This window comes from Macrotis lagotis, chromosome 6 (genome assembly GCF_037893015.1).
Source record: "Macrotis lagotis isolate mMagLag1 chromosome 6, bilby.v1.9.chrom.fasta, whole genome shotgun sequence".
NCBI classification, from domain to species: domain Eukaryota; kingdom Metazoa; phylum Chordata; class Mammalia; order Peramelemorphia; family Peramelidae; genus Macrotis; species Macrotis lagotis.
The window spans coordinates 169,229,600-169,257,161 of NC_133663.1; the positions used below are offsets into that span (position 1 = coordinate 169,229,600).

Genomic DNA, 27,562 nt, shown 5'->3' on the forward strand with positions numbered 1-27,562 from the left:
TAAAAATATTTAACCGCTATCTTTTTTTGTTTTTACAATCAGCTTTTTTTTTCAAAACATTATTCGAGGGTGGCAAGGTGGCCCAGTGGATAAAGCACCGGCCTTGGAGTCAGGAGTACCTGGGTTCAAATCCAGCCTCAGACACTTAATAATTACCTGGCTGTGTGGCCTTGGGCAAGCCACTTAACCCCATTTGCCTTGCAAAAACCCCATCATTCGGAGCCATTCCTTTTAGGAGGAAAAGCTTTTTTTTTTCAATAAGTTATCATCAGAATATTAATGAACATGCTTATAAAGATCCTTTTGTGATAAGTATTAAAAACTTAAGCTACCCCTCTTTTTTAAGTTTTTAAATTTTATTTACGTTTTTTGAAGCTGCCCTCTTTAAAAGAGTGCTACAAGGAGGCGTTTAAAGGAACCACGCATTCCTTCGGACACGTTGCTGTCCTACAAGACTGGTGGCAGCCAGCAGAGGCTGGTGAGGGACGGGAGTGAAACAGGCGAAAAGGAAATAAGAGCCTGCGAGAAAGGTTAAGAGGTAAAAGTTCCGGTTCGGAGGGCGGGTGGGGGAGGGGAAGGGGAAGCGAGGAGTAGGTGGGACGGTTTTGAAATAACTGAAGAAAGAAAAGGTAAAGGTGGGGGAGGAGAATAAAGGCGTCCAGGCTCGGAAATGGGTCTTTTGAGGAATGCGGAGTCATATTGGCTTGGCACTCCAGCGAAGCCCGGAAGTAATTCAGGACTTGAACACTCAGTGGCAACCGGAAGGCGGGATTAGGGGAAAAATCCATACTAGATGCGACGCAAATGCGAGGCGCGCTCCGAATAGAGCATCCGCCCTGGAGTCAGGAGTACCTGAGTTCGCATCCGGTCATAATACTCACTTAGTAATTACCTAGCTGTGTGGCCTTGGGCAAGCCGCTTAAACCCATTGCCTTGCAAAAATCCTTTTTAATAAAAAAAAAAGAGAGAGGTGTGCTCGGTACTTCTTCCGGAAGTTTCCATTTGTAGGACGTCCTCTCTCGTATCTCTGCGTGAAGAAATGCATCCTGTGACGGCAGGTGGCGATTGGAGAAGGGGGAGTATTAAGGCGGGACTTCCGTTCTGAAAGGAAAAGGGAGTGACTTCTTGAGGAAGCCGGAAGTTCTGAGCCGAAGTCGGGTTTCTGACGCCCCACCTTGCAAGGTGAGCTGCTGGGGACACCTGGTGGTCGTTTAATCCTTCTCGAGCCTTTATGAATAGTTCAACCGGACAGTGAGGAGTTAAATTAGGACTCAATTTGCGACGCGGAACACACAAAAAAAAAACAGCTTTTTTTTTCCTCCCGAGAAGCCGGGAGTAACTCCTAAGTTAGGAATGTGCCCGGAGGTCAGTTCCTGTTGGGCCCTGCCTCTCCCTCCCGCTCCAGGAGGCCGGCCCCTGAGGACGCCTTGACATGCCCGAAGGGAGCGCACACCACAGAGCCTCAAACATCCAAAACGCGTTCTTGGGAAAAGAGACTTGCAGAAAGGCGATTTGAGAAAAGGCAGGCGCAATGGGAGTCCAGGGGCTTTGGAAGCTGCTCGAGTGCTCGGGAAGGCAGATAAACCCAGAATCGCTGGAAGGAAAAATTCTTGCTGTTGGTATCCTTAAAGTTATCCGTGTGCTTTTGTGAGGCAGGGAATGCTTTCGTGGACTCCCAGCCCCGCCACTACACCATTTATTTACTTATAGTGTTTTTTTTTCTTTTTTGGCAAGGCAAACGGGGTTAAGTGGCTTGCCCAAGGCCACACAACTACGTAATTATTAAGTGTATGAGGTACATCATTTATAAAATGAGAAGTTTAGAGTAGGTCTTTCAGATCTTTTCCAAACACAAAATCCTACAATTCTGTTGTATCCTACTCTATAGGATACTTCATAACACATTATGTGTCTGACACATAATGAATGCTTAACGTGCGAAATGTTTTTTTTATCCCTTAGACAAATGATAAATGATGAATGGCATTTTTGACTTAGCATTAAAAGCATTCTTTACATCCCAATAACCAGATTTGCGCTTTCATTTTGCTATCATATTCAAAACTTCCTCAGCTTAAAAGTGAGGAAAAAAGAGACATAGTGAAGTCAAGTGCCTTGTCCTAGGTTACACATATTGTAAGTGGAAGAAAGCTGCTTTTAAATTTCATCCCTCTAAATCTAGATTCAGAATTCTTTTCACTGTACCAACATATTGCATGATTTCCCATTTTCTCAGTTCATCTCTATTGAATCATAGGATCGTTACACTACAGTTGGAAAGGACAACAGGAGCTTACCTAAAGCTATTTGAACTCCCACATTTTAGAGATGAAGAAAATGAGGCTCAGGGAGATTAAGTGACTACATAATGCCAAACATAATGTCAGAGGTAAAATTTGAACCCAGGCCTTCCCTCTAGAGTCACAGCTTTCCTTCCAAAATATGGGAGGGGAGAGATAATATTAGCTCATTTATTTTAAAAGCAAGGCTTTTGTGTAAATTGAGACTGAAAGAGGTGAAATGTATATTGTTGCCATATCCAGTAGTATTTTTCATTAGAACTGCAGACTCCTTGAGGGAAACTTCCTTAAACTTCCAAAAATGGTAAATGAAGGCACTATTCTTTATTGTCATTCAATTAGAAAACTAACTTGACTATTTGGGAATGCTTATCTTGCATTTTAGTTCACTTGGACAGGTCATTGTATAAAACAGGAGAAAAAAACATAAAAGAGTACACTTTGATTCTCTGAGCAATAAATTGTCACATTAAGAATAAAATTTAAAAAACTAGTTTACTCAAATTATTAATCTTTGAATCGAATTTGGAACTCCAAAGTTCCCCTATGAAAGGAATAACCAGTTTTACCAAATTAAATCCACAGTTTGCAGTAACCAAGAGGCTTTGGTAAAAGTCGCAAAGAGGCAGTTTTAGACTCAGTATAACTCCAACTGGAATTATTCAAGAATGACCCTAAGATGTAATACCTTCTTACTGGATATCTTCCATGTACCAACTGGATGAACCATTTGATGAAGAACTTAAAAGAGAAACAAAATGAATTCTGAAGAACTTTAAGATTTTGTGATTTAATTCTATTTCTAGTGACTTAGATGACCCTAAGCATGCTTTTTAAAATCTTACCAGTCATCAGCATGTGATTTGTGTAGTAGATGTTTGTTTTGTCCAGTTCTTGGCACAGGGGAAGCTCTTCTGTACATCTAGAGTAGGGTATATATATATATATATATATATATATATATATATATATATATATATGCATATATATATATATATATATATATATATGTAGGGAGTTTTTAGGGAGGTCTATTACCTCAGTTGTGAGAGCTTGCTGAGCTCTTTTCAGGGCTGCTTATCTACCTTTGGTATCCACCTATCACTCAACTCTCACCTGTGGCTCCGAGAAACTAGCATGTATGACTACACCCCAGTAAAACTGTCAAACCTGTCTGTGAGTTAGGGGAAATGTGATGATTTTCCTGGTAGAATGGGTGGGTGAGAAAAATTTGTTTCAGTGGCCATGAAGTGTCTAGAGCAGGTACTTTGGAGGGTTCAGAGCTTGGTTAGTTATTGAAGACTCCAAAGTTGTCCATGCATCCTGGGCCAATGCATTATCTTCACTTTGGTCCTTACACTGGGTTTTGTTGACTGTTGAAAAAGAGTGCACCTATTTTGCACAAAGGTGCCTTTGTGCAATTCTGCCTCATTTAAATCAAATTTATCCTTGAGTCAGAATTTCACATTACAATGTTATTGATCCTCTTCAAAAATGTTAATTTTGGGGCAGCTAGGTGGCACAGTGAATAGAGCACCGGCCCTGGCGACCCTGGCGTCAGGAGTACTTGAGTTCAAATCCAGCCTCAGATACTTAATAATTACCTAGCTGTGTGACCTTGGGCAAGCCACTTAACTCCATTGCCTTGCAAAAAAAAAAAGTTAATATTTTTGTCTTTGTAATAAGTTGTGCTTTGTTATTTATTTACAGAAACACAAAGTAAGTTTAAAAACATTATTCTATAATAATGTAAATTAATTGATTAAAATTAGGCTTTTGTGTTCTGCTTTCACAAATGATTTAAAAAGCAAAAGGCCAAGTAGAGTTAGATGATTTTTGTATTTAAAATAATTATAAATATACGTTCATATTGTAGGTGATGTCATTGAATGTCAAGTATATATTTCAAAATTATAAAAGTGTTTTCCATTGATGATTCTTATAGATATTAGCATTTGGTTGAATCAGGCACTTAAAGGAGTCAGGGACAAACATGGAAATTCAATAGAAAATGCCCATCTTCTTACTTTGTTTCATCGACTTTGCAAGCTGTTATTTTTTAGAATTCGTCCAGTTTTTGTTTTTGATGGAGAAGCACCACTATTAAAGAAACAGACTTTGGTATGTGCAATTTCTTTTTTTAATCTCTATCTTTCTTAATTCCCGTGACGTCCATTTCCATCTATCATATCCTCTTGGGGGTGGCCATATCTCTAGACTTCATTATTACTTGTAATTGCTTGTAGAAGTCTAAGACTGTGGAATTCTCTTTTCTGATCACAGATCCATATCTATTTCTCTCACTACTTTACTTTTCTTAAACTTGCTCTTCTTCTTAACCATAAGTTTCATAAACTGTACCAACTCTCTCTTTCTTGCCTTATTCTTTCCTCCATTTAGAGTCAATAAAAGTGGTTGGCAGTCGTGGAAAAAAGCAGTGCATTGTTCTGATGAAAAATCAGAACCACCAAAATCACAACAAAGTAATATAATGGATTTTTCTTGTGTTTTTTGGAATGTTACTGAAAGCATTTCAGAGCCAATTTGTTCTCTGCCATAAAATTATCTCTTTGTAGGCTAAGAGAAGACAAAGAAAAGATTTGGCATCCACTGACTCCAAAAAAACTACAGAAAAACTTTTGAAGACATTCTTAAAAAGACAAGCTATCAAAACTGCTTTGAGAGGCAAAAGGTAAAATTTTTAATGTGTATGAAATTATGTAATATCATTAGCTGGCTGTCCACTTAATCTTACTTCAACTCCCAACTTGTAGCAGACAGAAATCTTATATTTGGGCCACAGCACAGTATAGTGGGTATAATGAGTAAGAAAAGCTGGGTTTTAGGGTTCCCCTACTGCAGGTCACTTAATCTCTTTTAATCTATTTCATCATATGCCACATGGAAGTAAAAATTATTATTGGGCTTATTTAAGTTTGTTTTTAGGCACCAAATGAGATTCTTTAGAAGAAATTTAATATAACATTTAACATAACATTTAAAACCACATTATTGGTTATCTGCCAAATTTCTTGTTGTGAGGGACCTTGGACCTTCCAGGGTGGTGGATATAAAGAAGAAAGGAAACCAATACTTATTAAATACTCACTCTCTGACCAATACTCTGCTCAGTTCTGGGAATATAAATATAAGCAAAAAGAAATACAAAAAGATGGAAGTGTAGCAGTGCTGTTCTCAGTACTCTGTATCAGTTTTTCTCTTGTTTCCCAGAGCAATAGCAGAAAAGAAAATAGCTTGAAATATTGTTTTAAAGAGTAAATATACTTTGGTTTCATAAGTAGTAGCAATAGGCATATTAGATCTTTCATGGGAGAAATTGGTTACTTTTTTAACTCGTCAAGAGAAATGAAAGTAAGGATATAGTATGATTAGAAAGATGGTTTTTTGAATTTAAGGTTCTAGTTTTTTTTAAATCTCTTTAAATATTTTCTTTAAGAGATGAATTGCTTCCTAGTCTTACCCAAGTTCAAAGAGAAGATGACATCTATGTTTTGCCTTCCTTACAAGAGGAGGAGAAAAATAGGTAAACAATTTTTTAATTTTAAAAAATAAAAGTTATAACTAATGTTTCAGTCATAACAGTTTTAACCTTAATCTCTACCAGACAAAACCAAATGAGAATTAACATTCTTTTTAGAACTATATTTACAAGGTAAGTCCTTTAGAAAATTTTCTGTTGTTATTTGTAATACACTATTTGTTTTCTTAGTGGAAGACTTTCTTATTCTTTGATTGGAAAATACTTAATTTTTATGATTGATGTTTAACAGACTATGCTCACAATTAAGAAGACTTCTCACAAAAAGGATTACTGCCTTGTAATCTGAATTTCAATAGAAATGATTTGTGATTTATTTTATTTAATTTTTTAAACAAAGTTTCCAAATTTTAGGAAATTTTTGAGAATATGTGTCATAGTATTTATTTAGAATTGGATTAAAGTGTTTAAATTATTAAAATGCAGTGAATGTACAGTATGTGAAAACATTTAACAGAATAACATACTCTGAAAATCTGTTTTATATCCCCTTGTGTGAGAAAACAACTATCTCATGATTTCTTGCGTATAAGAATTTTAATTGTTCTACGGTATTTCAGAACTTGTTGACCTGATAAGTTGTCATCTTATTGTGATTATCCCAAAATTTATAAATCATTTTGGCAGATTTTCTCTTTTCCCTCTTCCTCTCATATACATCACCATTCTTTCACAATGTTTCTTTTGTCCATATCCTCCTTTTCTTTACCATTGCCATCTTCTTAAATCCAGACTTATACTTTTTCAGAAATGGTTCTTCCTGTCATGCAATCAACCACATTCCTCAGTCAGAATTTTTATATTGTCACTCATTCTGCTCAAAAATCCTTAAATAACCCTTCATTGCCAATAAAATTAAAACTTTTTACCCTGGTATTCTTGAATTTCTGCAATCTGATCCCATACTGCAGACTGTTTTCCTAAAATTATCAGATAAAATTGATAACTATAGGCACAGTACTTCAGCCAGACTTGTGGCCTCACTAACCCCCCCCACCTCTGCATCTATCTCTATCTCTGTCTCTATCTCTATCATCTCTATCTCTATCTCTATCTCTATCTCTATCTGTCTCTACATCTACATCATCTACATCTATATCATCTATATCTATCATCTATCAATCATCTATCATCTATCATCTGTCCTCTACATCTACATCTAATCTTGTGTGTTCTGTCCCTAGTTTCTTGGTTCTGTGTTCTTTGTTCCTGGAATACCCCTTCTCCTTTTCAAATCCTACTCACTCTTCAAGCCTCACTTAGTTCCATGAAACCTTCCCTTCCTCTATTATGTATACTATTTATATTTTCACTCAGTTATAAATGCTATCTTGACTTCAGTGTGTTTCTTGCATTGTTTCTTAGTTCTTACATTTCTAACTTTTCATATCCTATCTCTTCCAAATAGATTATAAAGTCTTTGAGGACATGTATCATGTATACTTTGTGTTGTCCACATCATATAGTACAGTATTATCTATATAATTGCTCACAAGTACTTATACTTAGTGTGTTTATAGAAAATATTAATATATATTAAAATTTCCATCCTTGTTTGTTAATTGAAATTTTAGTTCAGAAGAGGAGGATGAAAAGGAATGGCAAATAAGAATGAGTCAAAAACAAGCATTACAGGTAATCAAAAATACCCTTCAAAAACTAGAAATTTTTTTTATTGGAATGGAAAAATAAGCAACATATATGACATGTATTTGTAAAAAATGTATTTTTAAAATTAAAACATACTTTTTCTTGTCTGTTTGGAACAATGTATAAAGTGACAGAATTATTTGCAGTTGAATTTACTCCCAAATTTATTAGACAGAGGTATTAACATTCTTTGGTAGTATAATTGTCTTTTGTTGTCAATAATTCAAGGATTTATGATTTTATCATTGTGCATATTCATTTCACTTTATGTAGATTGTGAATACATTGTAGATTATAAGTTTTCTTTCTGAGTTAAAATACATAGTTTTCTTTAGCTTCTGTGGCTGAAAAAAAATCATCGTTTGGGAGTCAGTTTTATTTGTAGTCACTTATATTATTTCTTGGACTACAAACATAGAGTTCATTATCAAATCCTTTTCCAACTTTGTAGGCCTTATGAAAATTTGTGTTTCCCTGGCATAGTTTTTCATCAGTCTGGACCTCTTGACTAGTAGGGAAGCTATGAATTACAAGCTTAATTATTGCATGGCATTTCATTCTGGGTGTAATTACAATTTTCTGTCTCTCATAAGAAAGATTTTAAAAATTGAGAGAAATATGATTAGAGGAGGTAGATTGTTTCTGTAGGAACATAGATTTTATAGTCCATATGTTCTATTGATATCCATGCAGTGTTGAGAAATAGAGACAAGTCCCAGTATACTGGGGAGATACCTTTTGGAGGATTTATTGGAGGACTTGTAACCTTAGGAACTGTATTGCTTGTTCTGGTTTTCTTTGGATGTCTTACATTGTCTTCAACATAATATAAATGGTTCATTGAAAATATTTGCCTCATCCTGTATCTGAATCCTTCATTTTTTGTTCTCAGAAGAAGTTAACATGTATCCTCACTTGTGCTCCAGAATTGTGGTTGGTTATTGCGTTGACATTGTTTTGAAGTCTTTCAAAATTATTTTTCTTTATAATATTGTATAAATTGTTCTTCTGGTTCTAAAGAACTGATATTATAACATAAACTTTTTGTCTCTCACTTCACTTAGTAATTTTCTTTGCCCACGGTTGACCTTAGTGATTGTTTGTTTTGTTTTTTAATATTTACAAAAAGTGCTATGTTTAATAGTGCCAGGAAAATACTCATTCACATGTATGTCCATGTGTCTACATGCTTGCATGTACATACATCAGAGGCAACATGACATAAAGACCTGGGTTAAGGTTGTCAGTTTGATTCTCTATTGTATGATCAAAGGCAAGTTACTTTTTTTTTAGGGTTTTTTTTTTTTTGTCAGACAAACAGGGTTAAGTGACTTGCTCAAGACCACACAGCTAGGTAATTACTAAGTATCTGAGACCGAATCTGAACTCAGGTACTCCTGACTCCAGGGCCGGTGCTCTATCCACTGCGCCACCTAGTTGCCCCAGCAAGTTACTTTTTAAAGGCCCAGGAATCTGTTTAAGACTAACTTATATTTAAGTGACTGATCTCCATTGGAGGAGGAAATTTCTATGCTGTGAATTCTCCATATTGTTGGAGCTAGTGGTTTGAATCACTCTTGTTAAGATCCACCCCTTATGTATCTGTTTATATATACTGTATATGCTCCTCCTCAGTTTGAGTGCAAAACAAAAGTTTTCATTCTAATTTATTTTTGTTATTTTTATATGTTAAGAAAATCATTTTGTAGATGGACAGTATTTTATAGATATTTAATTTCACAGCATTATATTTTAATACATATAGGAAGAGTTCTTTCATAATCCTCATGCAATAGACATTGAATCTGAAGACTTCAGCTGTCTGCCACCAGAAATGAAGCATGAAATCTTGACTGATATGAAGGAATTTACTAAGCGAAGAAGAACATTATTTGAAGCAATGCCTGAGGTAAAATATATAGTCTATTCATTCTTTGAATAATTTTATCTTTGCCTAAAAAGAAATTAAATATATCTTATATGAAAATTCCCATCTAGCACACTTAGAATATTCCTGAAGTTAAATTGGCTGTCAGGAATTTCCCCTCACTCAAAAGTCTTTAAATAATAGATAGATGGCTACTTGCTGGGCATGTCATGTGAGGGATTCTTCTTGATCGGGTATAAGTTGGACTAGATGGTTCCCAAAATCCCTTCCAACTCTGAAATTCTTTGATTCTGAAAGAAAACCATTTTTATGCCTAAAGTTAAATTTTCAAAAGCCTCATTGATTATAATACATATTTAAGAATTTTTTTGTCTAGTTCTTACTATTTTTAATGTTTTAAAAATAAATTTGTAACCTTTCATGGAGTCATAGGAGAATAGATTTAGTTCTAGAATCATTTGATGGAATTTAATCCTATCCCTTCATTTCATAGAGAGTTTTGGACTTACTCGGTCAGCTGGGTAGTGTGGGCCAGAATGTCTTTATTCTTTTTCCTTGTTTTTATCCAGATTTAATTTTTAGTAATTTAGTGAAATAACATCATTTACAGAAAAATATCACCTATGATATTTATTGGATTTTGGGGAAATGCAGTCATATTGTCCCTGTTTAAATTTTTTTATTTTGCTTTAAGGAGTCCAATGACTTTTCAACATATCAACTCAAAGGCTTGCTTAAAAAAAACAACTTGAATCGACACATAGAAAATGTACAAAAAGAGATGAATCAACAGCATTCGGGTGAGATTCAAAGACAATATGAAAATGAAGGCGGTTTTATGAAGGTGGTGGAATCAAGAAAAGTAATTTCTGAGGATACTTCTCATTACATCTTGATAAAAGGTATCAGTTTTAAGTTCATAATTTGATGACAAGCTGAAATTTTAACAACAAAATCTATCTTTCATCAGTGAATTCTGTAAATTATAGTCCAGGAGAGTAAGATTGGTGAACTTAATGAATTCTTATCTGCTTCACAACAAAATTAGTAAAGCTGTTAATGGGTTCAATTCAACAAACATGTATAACTTAAACTATACAGAAAGAGCACAGAGTAGTTGAGATTTAAAAGCATACTTATGACTAAGCTACTGCTTTTCTTATTGATGTCTCCTTTGAAGTCACTGAATGTGGAATTCAGATGTTAATTGCTATTTTCATGAACTTAGATGCTGAAATTAACTCCGATAAACTCCTGTTTTTATTTATGTTAAATTATGTTGTAACATTGTGACAATCAATACATATTAAAAATCTCTCAACTTTTTTTTTTAAGGCAGTCAAGCTAAGAAAACTGAAGATATGGATACTAAATCCAGTCTTCCTTCTTCTAGTAAAATGTATAGTCCACATCCTTTTGATGCAAAATCATCATCTTCATTTGAGAAGCTGAAGATAGAGAAAGACTCATATACTGATGCTGCAGCCCCTCCTTCCCCAAGGACTCTATTAGCTATCCAGACTGCCATGATGGAAAGTAGTTCAGAAGAAGAACTGGGGAATGAAAATGAAAAGCAGTTCAGCATGAAAAAAACACATGCATCTCCTGTAATAGATGAAGGCTCTGTATCACCTAGAACTCTATTAGCAATTCAAGGAGTTCTTGATGATGATGATGATGATGATGTGAAAGCAAATGATAGGAAAACCTCTCAGAATGAAGTGTCAGAAGTTAAAGAGATTCTTATAAATAGTTCTGAAGAGGAAGATGAGTGCTTTAAAGTTAGAGAAAACAAAGGAATACAATTTGCAACAGTGTCTCATTCAGAAAATGTGATATTTGCACAAGGTGATGATTGTAACATAAAGAATGAATACACATCTGTACCTGTATCTCATTCATCAAATTCTGTGCTTTTTGGAAAGGAAGAATCTGTTGTTATAGAAGAACCAGCATCACTAAGTCATTCAGCAAATATGGTTTTGGGGCCAAATGTTAAATCTACTTTTAAGGATGTAAAAGAATTAATTCTTACAACTCCTTCAGAGAGCATAGTTAGCATAGATAGCAGTGAATCTGGGGTTGAAGAAAGGAAAGACCCCAAAGTGACAATTCAGTTGACAAGTACAGTTTTTGTATCTGAAGATAAAGAAAAATCCATGATTCCTGAATTAGAAAAGAGTATTTTCATATCCCCAAATAAATATGAGTCCTCTGTTTTGGCTATTTCTAGTGATAAGGAAATACAGTCTAAAAAAAATCAGTCTTCTGAAATTGAAACTAACTTTTTTCAAGAAGTGAATGACTTACAATCAGTAAATGCCCCTTTGATGGGAGTAAGTCATCTTCTTGCTACAGATAAAACTATAGAAAGCTGCAAGTCCAGTAAACATGAGAATTTAGATGATGAAAAGAATGAATCTTTATCTCAAGATTTAATTTCAACACCAGAGACTGTGTCATTGACACAAATGAACTCAGAAGAGAGTGAATCTGATGGTAGGTGGGAATTTTTTTTTAACCTTTAAGTTTTTAGTAGGAGGCATGAAAACATGTTGAAATAAACATCTGATTTAATTCAAGTTCACATTGCTTGATAATGTTAATTCAGTTCAACATACTTATTAACAGTGTACTAGACCCTGGCAATATGACGTGTACAGATAAGTGAATATAAAGTAATTTGAGAGAAAGAACAGGCAGCAGGTGTTGTAAACACAATATACAAATACACCATGCATTTATTAAGTACTACATGGGTCAGGCATTATACTAATCACTTAGGGATGTTGCCTGAGCTGGTCTTTGAAGGTAGAGGCATGGAGGATAATGTTCCAGGCCTAGGGTTAGCCTGTGACATCTGATGAATAGCTAGTAAGCCAATTTTGGGAACTTGGAGTGTGTGGAGGGCAAGAACTTTGAAAAGCTAAATTGGAGCTGGTTTCCTTCTCTGGAGGAAATTAAAAGAAAGCAGTGCTAGTTAGCTTTAAAAATTTTCTGTCTACATAGTACTAAAATTACTATTTGAGAAAATTAAATGAAATATTTTTTAAATGATCTTTTAAAATATTTCATTCCAGTTTGCAAAAAGACAAATTGATACAGTCTTTCTTATTAGTATTAATGTTTTTCCCTTAAACTTTTACTATTAAAATGCAATTCTTGCTTTTCATTAGTGGATATGTGATTTAAATGCTAACTATTAAAAAAAAAGATAAGTTTTTCATAGTAGTACCAAAGGGCAACTTAATGTAACAAGTGATAGAGATGATCATAAATGATAAAATTAGGCAATTTTAATTACTTGAAAATGAAAAGCTTTTTTATGAATAGAATCAATAGTAAAGGGAAGGAGGCCTTCAAATGGAGAAAAAAAAATCTTTTCATTAGATATTTCTTAAATATCTTATCCAAGACATGTAGGGAGGTAATTTAAATGGAAGACCATTTTCCATTCAATAAGTGGTTAAAGATATGAAAAAAGAAAAGAATTGCAAATTATTAACAATTGAATCAAAATATCAGTTTTTTAAAGAAAAAACTTTTGAGGAAAACTTTTACAAGTACTTAAAATTGTTTCAATTGTCAAATATTAATGTTGAAAAAAATTACCCTCATTTTGGAACAGGTAGTTTCATTGAAGTAGACAGTGAAAATAGTAGTGATGAACTTCAGACTGACTTACATGAAGTATTCAGGCCTCTCACTGAACATGGGGAAAAGTCTGTTACTGAAGAGAAGGCTACAAACAATGAGAGCAAAGGAGCAGTTGGGACTACTGAAAACCTGCTAAGTCCTGAAAGCATGGAATCTGTCAAGCTACCAAAGGAAGGGACTGAAAAAGAAAAAGATGAGATGATCAATGAATGGCAAGATATAAATTTGGTAAATAGTTTACTATTAAAATGAGCTTCAAGTAAGTAATTGGTTGGTTTTCAAAGATTTATTGGATCAGCACAGCATGCTTCATTTCTTTTTGCTGATCATTCTCTTTCAGGTAATCATGATATTACTGATAGATTCTACATTTCCTTTATTTCTGTGCTTTACTTAGTGAAGAAGTGCCAAAAGTATTGATTTTATTCTGGAAGTCCAATTGTAATTCTTTATCAGGAGAAAAAAACATGTTAGTAATTGTGAGGATTAAAGATGTCCAACTTACAATAAAAGAGACTAAGGCAGCACTCTGAACTAGTGGCACTTTATTAAAGGATCCCTCTAATGAAGTGACCTCAGATCTTTCTCACAATTTGAGGTGTCCCCCTTCTTCTTTTTTATTCTTATTTTTTTAAACCCCCCCTTCTTCTGTGACCTTGTTTTTATAGAGTTTGATATGCCCAAAATGTAAAAGAGTCATGATGAAATACAGAATATCATTGATTGATAGACCTTGGGTCATAGGTTAGGTGAAGTATGGACCTCTCTAGTAAGTGGTTATAAGATGGTCCCTGGCTCATGCTGGACAAGAAAAGAGAGGTCTGGAGTTATAAAAATAAATTGGAGGACTTTCTTTGTAATTGAGCCACCTCTACCACACTTGGCTTGGTCACCATGAAAAGGAAAAATAAGGGTAGAGGACCTCTGGTTAGCTTCTTGTGATTAAGTAAGTGAACTCCCAATTTTCAGCTCATAACTCTAGGCCCTTATATACAGAAACTATAATCACTATCCCTAAAGAATCATATAAATTGATTAATACTTATTGGAATAGAGTTGGAGTCCCAATGAATTATTTCTCACATAATTTCAGTGAAAAAATAATAACTAACTTTTATATAATGATTATTATATGCCAGGCACCATACTCAGCATGTCACAATTGTTAGATTTTATATAGTGCTCCAAGGTTTGGAAAACACTTTTTAAATTTTATTTTATTCTCAGAACAACCTTAGGAGACCAGTGCTTTTATGATCTCTATTTTGCAAATGCAGAACCTGAGGCAGACAGAGGTTATGTGAACTGGTATTGGGTCAGCTATTATGTGTCTGAGACTGGATTTAACCTCTGCCTTCCTTTCTCCAGGTCTAACATTCTATGCATTGAACCATCTAGTTATATTAAGTTAGACTTATATTACCTAAAATATAATTCACATGCAGGAGGAACTGGAAGCTGTGGAGAACAATCTTTTAGTTGAACAGAATTCACTGAAAGCTCAAAAACAGCAACAAGAACGGATTGCTGCAACTGTAACAGGACAGATGTTCTTGGAAAGTCAGGTAGGTTTATTCTATTGGATATTTTTGCTTCAATCAATAACCATTTATTTAATATATTCCACTTGCCATTCACTGTGCTGGGTGCTGGAGATAAAAAAACATAAAGATGAGTCAGTCCCTGTTCTCAAAGAGTTTATATTCTACTTTTACAATACATAGGAAGATGGATAGAGAAATGTTCTTTGCATAGTTATAGGCGTGGTGAGTGAAGCCATAATGCAATGGATTGCCTTGCCCTATTTAGTAACAGTGAACAGTATTGATTTCAGTGTTTCCTCAGCAGGAGTTGAAAAGCTGGGATGGGGTTCTAATACAGTGTGAAGGCAGATAGTTAGATATCTATGCTGGCAAGGCCTTGGTATCTTGGTTGTTAGTGAGATAAGGCATTTTCTGGAAGTCTGGAACTGACTAATAATGATTTGTGTTTCAACACTGTACCAAGGAAATTTGACTACAGGATATTTTAAAGCTTAAGTATGTTGGTGAAACCTAGAAATGTAGAGCCATGTGGCTCAGGGAAGTGAAATTATCCTAAATCACAGTGGAAAACATTATAGCAGATAAAGTTTTTTAGCCCTGCTGCATCCTTAAAAAAATAAAAAAAAATAAACTGATATTTGTTTTTAAAATTTCTCTTATAAAATGTATTTTAAAAATTTTCACATTTCCCTTTGAAAAACAAAAAAAGTTATTGCTAACTTTTTTCTTTGCATAATCCTTATTGATGATAGAAGTTTCTAAAGTTGAGGCCTTGGAATGAGTCCTAAAGAACCTTAACTTCTTCCTAAGAAGAGTGGAATGATTGCTCCTATTCCACCCATGACTCTCATAGTTAGGATTGTCTTCAGTACAATTACAATATTCTTTTCACCACTTTTTGCTCCTGCTGTCTTTTGTGCCACTACCTTAGACTTGAACTCCATTGGAGATTATTAACTAACCTAATCCAATTACCCAAAGCAGCTATACAAACAAAATTGTTTTATAACATGATTATTGATATAGTAGTACATGTATATGATTTATAAATAAGTAAATATTGGAAGTATGTACTCAAAGTTTTTTTTTTTTTGCTGATAAAGGTACACAATCAAAAATGTTCAGAGGCAAGTAGTATAGATTTCCAGCATTTTTCAGAAGACGTAGTTTGGGAAATTGCATTAAATCAACTCTTAAAATAAAAATGAGCTCAAAGCAATTAGTATGTTTTTAAATGTCTCTATTGCATTCTTAATCTCAATAGGAACTTCTACGGTTATTTGGCATTCCTTACATTGAGGCTCCTATGGAGGCAGAGGCCCAGTGTGCCATTTTGGACTTAACTGATCAGACATCTGGAACAATCACTGATGATAGTGATATCTGGCTTTTTGGAGCTCGGCATGTGTATAAAAACTTCTTTAGTAAAGACAAATTTGTAGAATATTATCAGTATGTAGACTTTCACAACCAACTAGGTAAGATCTTAAAGGGTTATGTTTACTTATTTATTTGTTCAAACTCATTAAACACTTGTAAAATATCTATTCTTTGTATTGCACTGACAGTGTTCAAATGCTGAGACTATTGATTTATTTATTTTTGTAAGAGCTTAAAAAAGGTCCCTAGAGATAAGAATTGTACACCATATTGCTTTCCAAAAAAGTCTTCAAGTTTTTTAATGTAATTTACTTTCTGGGGACTGATGTGGCAATGTATGTTCATGGTGGCATTGTATGAATGTTAATGGTGGCATTGTATGAATAAACTTTCATATACCTTTACCCACAATCATAATGTTAGGAACTAGATTTAAGAAAAAATTGGAAAATGAAAATATTTAGTCTTAATTCAGTCTAAATAATTCACTGGTTAGATAGTAGGGATCTTGTTTAGAAAATTCACAGTTAGACCTAGGCAAAAGCCAGAGATTCTAGGATGAGGGAAACAGGTTAGTTATATTAATTCTATTAGACCAATGAATCCTGTATCTCTGGAACTGGCATACCAGGAATTGATAGTTAAAACTTTTCTTAAATAATCTAAAAATAATTATTTGTTCAGTAGCTTCTGTTTTAAAATTATGAATAGATTGTTATCTTAAAGAAATATGACTACTTAGCAGAGTGTCTTGCATATAGTAAGTGATCAAAAATGTTAATTGATTGATTGTTCTTATCCTACAGGATTAGATCGGAGCAAGCTGATTAATTTGGCCTATTTGCTTGGAAGTGATTACACAGAAGGAATACCAACTGTTGGCTGTGTAACAGCCATGGAAATTCTCAATGAATTTCCTGGACGTGGCTTGGAGCCTCTCTTAAAATTTTCGTGAGTCATTATTTAGTGTACTCTTTTTTTTTAAATAAAAGGCATATATGGATCCTTTTATTGGTGATTTTTAACTAAGAAGAGACAGAGGGAGCATTGAGAATAGAAGTGTAAAATGAAATCCTAAAAGATTTCTATTATCCAGAGGCAAGAGGAGGTGATTTAGTTTAGATTTAAGGTCCCAAAAAGGCATTATTTATGTCATTCTGCATATATGTGTGAATTTGAGGGACAGAGTGATGGAGGCTGGATAAAGGGTGAACCAATTTTCTTTTTCTGAGGAATAGAACCAACATTTTTTTATCCTGAGGAATATCACACTGCAAAAATTAGGCTCTGATATATAAAACATTAAGGAATTTTTCTTTCCTTACTCTTTCTTTCCTTTTGCTGCATATCATTGGGGGAGCCATTGTGTTTGGTGGTATTATTTAACTTCTCTTATGCCTCTAGTTTTTAGAGCAGTATTAGATCTCTGCAGCACACGGAATCAATTGTAATCTTAAGATTTGTACTTGGTAGCCATTTGTACTCAGCTATTTTTAAAGATCCATGACTAATGTCACTTCATATCAACTCTCACCTTGCCCGAGTCAGCCTTTAAAACATATTAAACTTTTTTGGATTATTAGAAATAAAAATTGAACTTGAAAGTTTTGACTAGTAGACCTCAGATTTATTACTTAAATAAAGAGTATTAGCCTTGATAATCTCTAATACCTCATCCAGATCTAAGATTCTAGAGTGCTGTGTCCTCCACAGCAGTTTTTGTTTTCACTGTGTCTCCTACTGATTATCTATGGCATACTTCCATTACCATTTTGGAACACTTCTTCAGTATGGCGTAATGTAAAGATCATTGGATTTAGAATCAAAAAGCCCTAGAATCAAGTTCTAGCTCTAATATGCTGATGTAGGTCTAGTTGTTATAGGTGGATAACAATTTCTCTCAATTTTTAATTCTATGAAATTGGAATAATTATATGTCTTATCTCAGTATTTTTGTGAAGAAAGCATGTTATAAGCATTAAAATGAAATATAAACATTTCTTTTGCTATTAATATTTTGTATTTTTACTGAGAATTCTAACATTTCATCACTATAGATAATGGATTAATTATGATTGTGTGTCATTGAATGTGTCTTGTTATTCCATGAGTGTCCTGTTTTTACTTAAGTAAATACCTTTTAAGATATTCTGTAAAGAACTTTAAAGATATTTTCCATCTGATATGTTCAAATTTTTATGTCCTATTTTAATTTTCCAGTTTTTCCTAAAATTGTTAATCTAATAGATAGATAGATAGCTTAGAAGTTCACTAATTATCTTGTAATGTGATCTTGACAGGATGGTTATTGACTCCAAATCATTTGTTACTTGGTTTACCCTCAATTCCTTCTTAGCAGGGCATCTGTTTAGAGTTGAACTACACTTAAAGCAGCTGGAATCTTGCTTACATCACAATTTTCTGACTTAGTTATTTGAGAAAATTTTACTATCAACAGTAGGTTGTACTAAGAATATAAGGATTTTTTGGTTCTGTTTTCAAGTTTTTTACCTATATTAATTTGTATCTATAACTTTAGTTTCAATTTCACCTAAATAGATACATTTTAGTACCATAATTTTATCTTTAAGTGAATTTAATTTCCTTTTACAAAGGAATATAATAATTGTTTATAGTTACCTTAGTTTAGTCTTTAGTTTCATAATTTACCAGATTTAAAAAAAATAAAATCACATACTTAAGAGCTTGGAGGGATTGTAGAAATCATTTAGGCCACTTTTATCATTTTATTGATGAAAGGGGTAAGGGAATTTGCAAAAGGCCACAGAAGCCGTAAATAACTATGCCAGGCTTCAGGCCAGGCCCTCAGACCCCAAAGACGGAGGCCTCTTTGTACTATACCATACTGCTTCCACACAGTTCCCTTCTTTCCTCCCTTGTTATTTCTAAAACAGGGATTACATTTTATGAATGGTTACATTTTTATTTATGGGTATGAGCTAAATTTCATTAATGAATTTAAATATATGTTATCTTATTTCTGATTGAAAATCCCTTAAGCATGTAGCATATTAATGGAAACTTGTGTATGAAGTTGTCAGATCACATAGACTGTTATGTTTCTACTAAAGACATAGATTGGCAGAGAGAGAGAGATAATTTGCAAAGTGATTAAAAGATGATTTTAGATTTTCCTATAAGTTAACAAATACTTTTAATTCCTATCTGGTACTTATCTTGTCTTTGGGATGTAAGCACTTTTGTTTTCAAGAAAAAAAAGAGCTAGACAAATGTTGCCTCTTTTTTTTAGTCCTCACCTTGCTACAGAGAGTAAAATGTAGATGCTTTTTAAGTACTACTTAAATCTGAGATGGCAAAATGACACCTCCTGTATATAAATACAGTTTTTGTCTTTTCCCTTAGTTTTGGGGGAGGAGAATAAATATATTATGAATGTGGAAATATTTATATATATAATGAGTATTTTATTTCTTGCCTTCTCAGTAGGTGGGGGAGAGAGGGTTAAATGAGGTAGAGAATTTGAACTGTAGAAAAAAATAAAATTTTAAAAATGCTAATAAAAATGTTATGATTTATTGAGTGTTTTATGGATAGTGTTTTTTTCTTTATGCTTCAGAGAGTGGTGGAATGAAGCTCAAAAGAGTAAGAAAATAAGACCCAATCCACGTGACACTAAGGTGAAAAAGAAATTGCGACAATTAAAACTTTCTCCTGGTTTCCCTAACCCAGCTGTTGCAGAAGCTTACCTGAAGCCTGTGGTGGATGACTCAAAGGGAGCATTCTTATGGGGAAAACCAGATCTTGAAAAAATTAGAGAATATCCTTTTGCTGCTTAAATAAAGGAACAGTGAATCAAATTTTAATTGAATTTTATTGAATTTTATTATTTTATTTTATTTTATGATATTAGCTATTTTGAATCCATAGAAGTGAATCTTAAATTGGATATTTCTTTGAATTTTTACTTAACATTCCAATATTACTGCATAATAGGTGCCTTCCTTTTAAAAATTGGAAATGATATTAAGGTTGTAGATATGATTTATGCTTTCTTAGGCCAAGTATGATTTATTCTAAAAGGGTAGAAAAGAATGCTAATTTTGTTCGTGTTATTTCCAATGCACCTCCCTGAGCACAGCAATAGTGATAAATTTAGGATTGTACAAGTTACATGATTGTAATGATATTAGGAAGGAAATAGTATCAGATGTCTATATTGAACCCCTCTGGCTTATTTATTTCTTATTTTTGCTAGGCATTGAGAGTGTTCATAGAATTATAAGAATTATAATTCATATAACTATATAATTATAATTATAATTATGACTTAGAAATGAAAGTATTCTTAGAATATCATCTAGGTCAACCTTTTCCTGAAGTCCAGAGAGTAAAATGACTTGCCCAAGGGCTATCTGGTTAGTAAATACCAGAATTAGAATTTGAATCTTGGACTTCTGATTGTGAACCTCACTCATGTACATTTTATGGTTCAAGGTTACCCTTCATATTTAGTGCTTTACCTACTGTTAAGTGAGTCACTTAGAGCAAAGACATGAAAAAAATTTATGGATAACTACATGTTTAAATTAAACATGGATATCTATTCCATGTTTAGTGAATTTTCAGTGTCAGCCTAATGGCTACAGACCCAATGAAATAGGATGGAAAGAATTATAAGAAGTTATATTATTCATTTTATTATCAATTATAAAGAATATGATCATTATTCATTTTATTAATCAGAGTTGTACAAGCAACAAAATTGTCAACAATTTGGTCTCCCTAGCATATCATTTGTATTTACAAAACTTGCTTGGGTGTTGTTAAAAGAAGCATTTCTCAAGGAATTCTAGAAATTCAAAGGAAGCTTATTATCAACCTTTGATTTTTAATTCCTTAGAGAAAGATTGGTATGAATCCTTCATTCTTTGTAGAGATTTGTTTTGTTTTGCTTTCCTTTCATGGAAAAATTTGTATTTTGAAATGGTTTTTATGCAGTTGGATTTGTTTTATCTGAAAGAGTATTAAGTAGAAAATGATACCAAATACTTTATATGTTGTCATACTTAATTGACATATATTTTTTGACCTTACTATTGTAGTTAAAATATGCATTTTAAAATATAATTGTAATTTCTTAATTTCTTAATATTTGACATTTTAAAATATAATTTTGATTTGATATTGTAGCGGTTCCTTTTGATCACCTTGTTGTAAACAACTTTTTTTAGAAAAAGAATTTAAAACCTTAACAACCTGCATGTTTTGTCAGCGTTATTTTGGTTGGAACAGAACAAAGACGGATGAATCTTTGTTACCAGTACTAAAACAGCTGAATATTCATCAGGTAATGATTATAGTGGACTGTTTGACTGTTTTATAACTATGAGTGGGAAGTTCAATTGAGTCCTCAGAAATTATATTAGTTTTCTAATTGATAAAAATATCAAATTACTATTTTACATTATTTCTTTGATTACTTGAGGCAATATTGCATAGAGGATAGAGTTGGACTTGGAGCCAGGAAGATTTTCCTGCTTCCAATATATCCTAAATGATCTTGGACAAGTCATTTATAATGTTGCAGCACTAATTTTCAGTTCTTAATCTTTCAGTATCAAAGCTCAGGATAAGATTAAAATGTAATTGGGTAATGTGTGACAAAATGGATAAAATACAGTACAACATATATAATGTTAATTTGCAGTTTTCTAAGTCAGTTTCTCATTTGGAATCCATTTCTATTTGAGTTTGACGCTGGCTGCTCTAGGCAACTCTCTAAGACTGTAAGTTGCAGAGAAGGTAGAGACCCACTTTGAAGTATTGGAATTTTCCTCACCCAGGACTTCCATTTATCAGTGAATTCACATCATATACTGTTAAAAATTAGGAATGCATTGTATTAAGAACATATTGGAAAACCTGCAATTGATGACCTTCATGACCAACCTTACACAAAATTGGGAATTTTATTGCATTTTTCTGTTATTTTTTTTTAAGATTCTCCTTTGTATTCATTCATCATGTTAGTGACTTAGTGTATTGACTTGCCCAGGTGTATTTGTAGTTATAATGCCATAAGATTTATAATTCAAATATGCCTTTTTGATCATCTAATTCAGTCCTCTGATTTTAAAGATGATCAAAAAGGCATATTTGAATTATAAATCTTATGGCATTATAACTACAAATACACCTGGGCAAGCCCCAGAGAAGCAGAAAGAGAACAATTTATAATCTACTTCCTGAGAAGGGGAGATTTTTGTGCAGCAGGGCATCCTATCAGTTTCCCCTAATATCTGTATATGGATAATGGATTTTTTAAAAAAAGCACAAAAAAAAGCTTATGAGTTTAACTTGGCCTCTATACCATTTAAGGAACTATTAATCAAAGGTGATGCTTTCTATCTTAAAACTTTGTAATTTATCTTTATTTAAAATCAAACTATTATTGTGGCTTGATTTATTTAGATCTTATTTTCTTTAATTATCTTTTTTAAAAGGTATTTTTAACATTCATTTTTTTAAAATTGTGAAACAAATTTTCTTTCTCCCATCCTTCCCTCATTTGTTGAGAACACAAGCATTATGAATGAAAAGCAATGCAAAAATTTCCATATTAATTATGTTGCCCCCCCACCCCAAAGCAAGAAAAAATAAAGAGAGTGAAAAAATATAGTATGATTTTACACTCAGTTCAGTATTTCTCTTTCTGGAGGTCAATTGTATTTTTCATCAGGATCCTTTGAAATTGTTTTGGATTAATGCCTTGATCAGAGTAACTAAGTCTTTAATGGTTGAGCATTGTTTGACTTTTACTATTACTATGTACAGTGTTCTTCTGGTTCTGTTCACTTCAGTTTGAGTCAGTTCATATAAGTGTTCCTAGACTTTTCTGAGACCACCCAGTTTATCATTTCTTATAAAACAATAGTTTTCCATTACAATTATACACCATAGCTTGTTTGGTCATTCTCCAATTTATGAGCATTTTCTCAATTTCCAATACTTTACCTTTACAAAAAAGAGGTGCTATAAATAATTTTGTATATAAATCCATTTCTGTTTTCTTTGATCTTTTTGGAATATGGACCTAGTAGTGAAGGTGTTTCTGGGTCAAAGGGAATACATAATTTTGTGGTATTTTGGACATAGCTCCAAATTACTCTCCAGAATGTTGCACCAGTTTACAACTCTTCATTGGTATTCCAGTTTTCCACATTTCTTCCAGCATTTATCATTTTCTTTTTCTGTCAGATTAGCTAATCTGATAGCTGTGAAATGGTAACTCAGAAATGTTCTAATTTATATTTCTTTAAGTCAGTAGTGATTTAGGGCAGTTTTTATTGACTATAGATTAATTTCTTTTTCTGAAAACTGTTCATATCTTTGACTGTTAATTGGGGAATGATTCATATTCTTACAAATTTGACTCATTTCTCTATATATTTGAGAAACAAGACCTAAATCAGAGAAATTTGATGAAAAATCCCCCCCCCCCCCAGTTTCCTGTTTTCCTTCTAATATTGGCTGCAATGGTTTGTTTGTGTAAAACTTTTAAAATTTAATCAAAGGCATCCATTTTACTTCTTATGATGTACTCTGTCTTTTGTTTGGTCATAAGTTCTTCCTTCATCCATAGGTATTTTTCCCCCCATGCTCACCTTATTTATTTATGATATCACTCTTTATATCATTTACCTATTTTGACTTTATTTTTGTATATGATATGAGATGAAATGTTGGCCTGTCTGGTTTCTGTCAAATTATTTTCAAGTTTCCCAGCAATTCTTGTCAGATGATGAGTTCTTAACCCAAAGGCTTGAATCGTTGGGTTTATCAAACACTAGGTTACACTTATTTCTGTGTTTTTATACCTAATCTTTTTTACTAATCCATGTCTATTTCTTTGCTAGGACCAAATTGATTTGATGATTACTGCTTTGTTATATAGTTTGAAATCTGATCTTGTTAGACCACCTTCCTTCATATTTTTTCATGATTTCCTTGATATTTTTGACTTTTTTGATCTTCCAGAGGAATTTTATTATTATTTTTTCTAGTTTTATAAAATATTGGTAGTTTGATTGGTGTTGCACTGAACAAGTTTTAGAATAGAATTGTCATTTTTATTTTATTGGCTCAGCCTACTCATAAGTAGTTAACATTTCTATATTTTTTTTGATCTGTATTTATTTGTATGCAAAGTGTTTTATTATCTCCCTGAGTTTGTCTTGGCAAATAAATTCCTAAATATTTTATAATGTCTGCTGCTATTTTTAATGTATTTTCTTTTTCTATTTATTGATGCTAGACTTCACAAATACTAATGCTAATGATCTATGAGGGTATATTTTATATCCTACAATTTTACTAAAGTTGTTAATTATTTCAAAGTGTTTATAATTGATTCTCTAGGGTTCTCTAGTACACCATCTTATCTTCTGTGAAGATTGATAATTTGTTTCTTCATTACTTATTTTAATTTCTTCAGTGTCTTTTTCTTGTCAGTATTTGAGCTGGCATTTCTAATACAATATAGAATGATAGTGAATATCCTTACTTAATTCCTGAATGTATTGGGAAGACTTCTAGCTTATCCCCATCACAGACAATACTTGCTCTTGGTTTTTGATAAATATTACTGTTTATCATTTTAACAAGACTCCATTTATTTTTATCCTTTATTGTGCTTTTAATTGAAATAAGTGTTATATTTTGTCAGAAGCCTTTTCTGTATCTATTGATAAAATCATGTAATGTTTACTATTTTTGTTAATGATGTGTTCAGTTATAATTTTCATAATATTGAACCAACCCTGCATTCCTGGTTTAAATCCTACCTGGCCATAATATATTATCTTTATATAGTCTCCTTGCTAGTTATTTTATTTAAAATTTTTACATCAATGTTCATTAGGGAAATTGGGCTATATTTTTCTTTCTCTATTTTTGCTCTCTGATTTAGGTATAAAATTATATTCGTGTCATAAAAGGAATATGGTAATACTCTTTCTCTGCCTATTTTTTCCACATAGTTTATATAGTATTGAGAGTTCCTTAAGGAACATTTGAATGTTTGTTAGAGTTCTCTTGTAAAACCATTTGGACCTATGGATTTTTTTCATAGAGAATTCATTTATGGCTTGTTCAATTTTTTTTTTCTAAAATGTTTAAGTATTCTATTTCCTCTTCTACTTAGCAGGGCAGTTTGTGTTTTTGTAAATGTTCATCCATTTCACTTAGATTGTTAGATTTATTGGCATATAATTGGGCAAACCCAACTCCCAATATATGCTTTAATTTCATCTTCATTGGTGGTACATTCACCCTTTTGTTTTTTGATACTCATAATTTGGTGGTTTTCTTTTAAAAAAAACAATAAAATTTATTACTTCAATTTTTTTTGCCCAATTTTTTTAATGTCTTTGATTTTTAGACTTCCCATTTTGGTGTTTAATTGAAGGGTTTTTTTTTCTAGTTCTTTTATTTGCATGCCACATTTATTTATCTACTCTTTCTCTATTTTATTGATGTAAGTTTAGAGATATAAATTTCCCCCCTAAGTACTGTTTTGGTAGAATCCCACAAATTTCGGTATGTCGTCTGAGGGTTGTTATATTTTGATGAAATTGTTGATTGTTTCTTTGGTTTGTTCTTTGACCCATTCATTCTCTAGGATTAGATTTAGATTCTAATTAATTTACTATTACATCATTGTTTGAAAAGGGTGCATTTAATATTTCTGCTTTTGTTTATGAAGTTTTTATGCCCAAAGACATGGTCATTTTGGTGAAGGTACCATGTACAGCTATCACAAAGGTTTATGCCTTTCCTTTTTCATTCATTTTTCTCCAGAGGTCTATTATATCCAAGTTGTCTAAAAGCAGCCACTGGGGCCAGATCCTACTACCAATCAGCATAAGAGCTTTGACCTGATTTTTTTCTTACATAGGCAAGTTCTCACTTCCTTGGAAGTCTGGAGGCCTTCCTTTCCCAGGGAGTTATTTTATTGGTGCTGACTTAATGCAGATACACTATTGGTTTAATCTACTGCAATTCAGAAATTCCTAGTTCAAGCAGTCCAATGGCCTCAGTCTCCCTGGTAGCAAGGATTTACAGGCCTATGTTACCACGTCTGGTGGCAATATTTATTTTTTTAAAATCAGCAATCAAGAGAATTCACAGAGAAACAATATAACCAATATAAATTGTTCCCAAAGGATATTTAGCTCTTTTTCTTTTGAGGAGGATTACTATGGCTTTAGAAAATGTGTTTCTCGGTAATGCTTGAGATGTTATCCAAAGAAACAGTGAATAGGAATACATCTGGTAGATGATGTGTATATAAACAAAGGTCTTAATTAGCAGAGTCAGTGCAGGTGCTGTCAGTAAAACCTAGAAAGTAAGGTTTTTTTTTTTTTTTGATAATCAGGAAGACCTAGAAAATAAGATCTACATTAGATATCTACCTATGATAGAATTGACTTCTTTGAAAGGCAACAAATTATTATTTTCTGAAATAGTAATCAGGTGTGATTCACTGGTGTTCACATTATCTTTCTTTAGTATAGATAATCATAAACTTCACCTTCTCTGATTTGTTTTTGTTTCTTCTTTTATAGACACAGCTCCACATTGATTCTTTCTTTAGGCTGATACAGCATGAGAGGCAACATGTTAAAGGAATTAAGAGCCAGAGACTCAACAGAGCTGTGACATGTATGCTCAGGAAAGAAAGGGAAGAAGAAGCTGGTGAAATAGAAGCAGCTACTGCTGCCATGGAGAGAGAATTTAAATCGCTTGAAAAAACAGAAGACAAAAATGGGGAAAAAAATATAGAAAATAAATTGGAAAAATCTCACAATTTAAAAAGAAAAGTGCATTCCGGTGCCAATCAGGAAAATAAATGTGGTGGAGGTGGTTTTGTTGGGGAAACCTATTTCTCACAATCAATTGATATATCTTTAGGGGAGGATTCTGAAAGTACATCTTCAGATAAAATCAAGAGGGGAAAACCTAGTAAGCAATCAAATATCTCTTCAAGTTTTAAGGAGATAGCACAACATAATCCTGAGAAGAATGAAGAAGGGACTAGCAGTTCTAGTGATGAAGATGGAAAGGGAACACAAATGGTTATGGTGACTGCCAGATCTGTGTTTGAAAAAAAAAAAGGGAAACAAAGAAATACAAGGGGGAAGAAAAGAAAAACATAAAAAATCATAGCTATCAGTTTTTAGCAATGAAAATCATATTAGGGAATATATAATGGACTGGTTTTATAGTCAAGATGAGCTGGATTTCAATCCTGTCTGACAGACACATGTTGACCATGACTCTAGGTGAGTCACTTGGTGTCCCAGGCAGCTATTTAAGACTCAAGTTTTAGAATAGTTGTTACTCTGTGTTGGTACAGTAATTTTCTTTACCAGAAGTTACTTATGCTCATGAAGTCACAGGTCTAGATTGATCTATCTATCCATGTGTGTATATATATACATATATATATGTATGTATATATATGTATATACATATATATATATGTGTGTGTATGTATTTATAGAGAAATCAAGTGTAATAAAATTTTCTAATGAATTTGTTA

The 27,562-nt window shown here is 32.9% G+C and overlaps 1 protein-coding gene across 4 annotated transcripts; it reads left to right on the plus strand.

Annotated features, from left to right (window-relative positions):
- Nucleotides 1-387: 387 nt before the first annotated feature.
- On the plus strand, nucleotides 388-27,562 carry ERCC5 (ERCC excision repair 5, endonuclease). Of its 4 annotated transcripts, XM_074191994.1 has the most exons (16): nucleotides 388-538; nucleotides 1,009-1,619; nucleotides 4,246-4,421; nucleotides 4,877-4,992; nucleotides 5,758-5,844; nucleotides 7,434-7,494; nucleotides 9,275-9,418; nucleotides 10,092-10,299; nucleotides 10,733-11,896; nucleotides 13,026-13,282; nucleotides 14,500-14,619; nucleotides 15,863-16,076; nucleotides 16,785-16,929; nucleotides 19,577-19,777; nucleotides 21,223-21,307; nucleotides 26,586-27,561. In XM_074191994.1, exons 2-16 carry the CDS (start codon nucleotides 1,532-1,534, stop codon nucleotides 27,174-27,176), a joined length of 3,657 nt encoding a protein of 1,218 aa, XP_074048095.1. In that variant the 5' UTR covers nucleotides 388-538; nucleotides 1,009-1,531; the 3' UTR covers nucleotides 27,177-27,561. The 4 variants fall into 4 exon arrangements, with proteins under 4 accessions (XP_074048095.1, XP_074048096.1, XP_074048094.1 ...); XM_074191993.1 differs by lacking the exon at nucleotides 388-538 and having other exon boundaries at nucleotides 609-1,619; XM_074191996.1 differs by lacking the exons at nucleotides 388-538; nucleotides 1,009-1,619 and adding an exon at nucleotides 4,701-4,783 and having other exon boundaries at nucleotides 4,336-4,421; nucleotides 26,586-27,562.

Coding starts and splice junctions, on each gene's coding strand:
- ERCC5 (XM_074191994.1), top strand. CDS start 1,532: ATGGGAGTCCAGGGGCTTTGGAAGCTGCTCGAGTGCTCGGGAAGGCAG. Junction 10,300..10,732: donor TCATTACATCTTGATAAAAG/GTATCAGTTTTA, acceptor TTTTTTTTTAAG/GCAGTCAAGCTAAGAAAACT. Junction 16,930..19,576: donor GAGCCTCTCTTAAAATTTTC/GTGAGTCATTAT, acceptor TTTATGCTTCAG/AGAGTGGTGGAATGAAGCTC.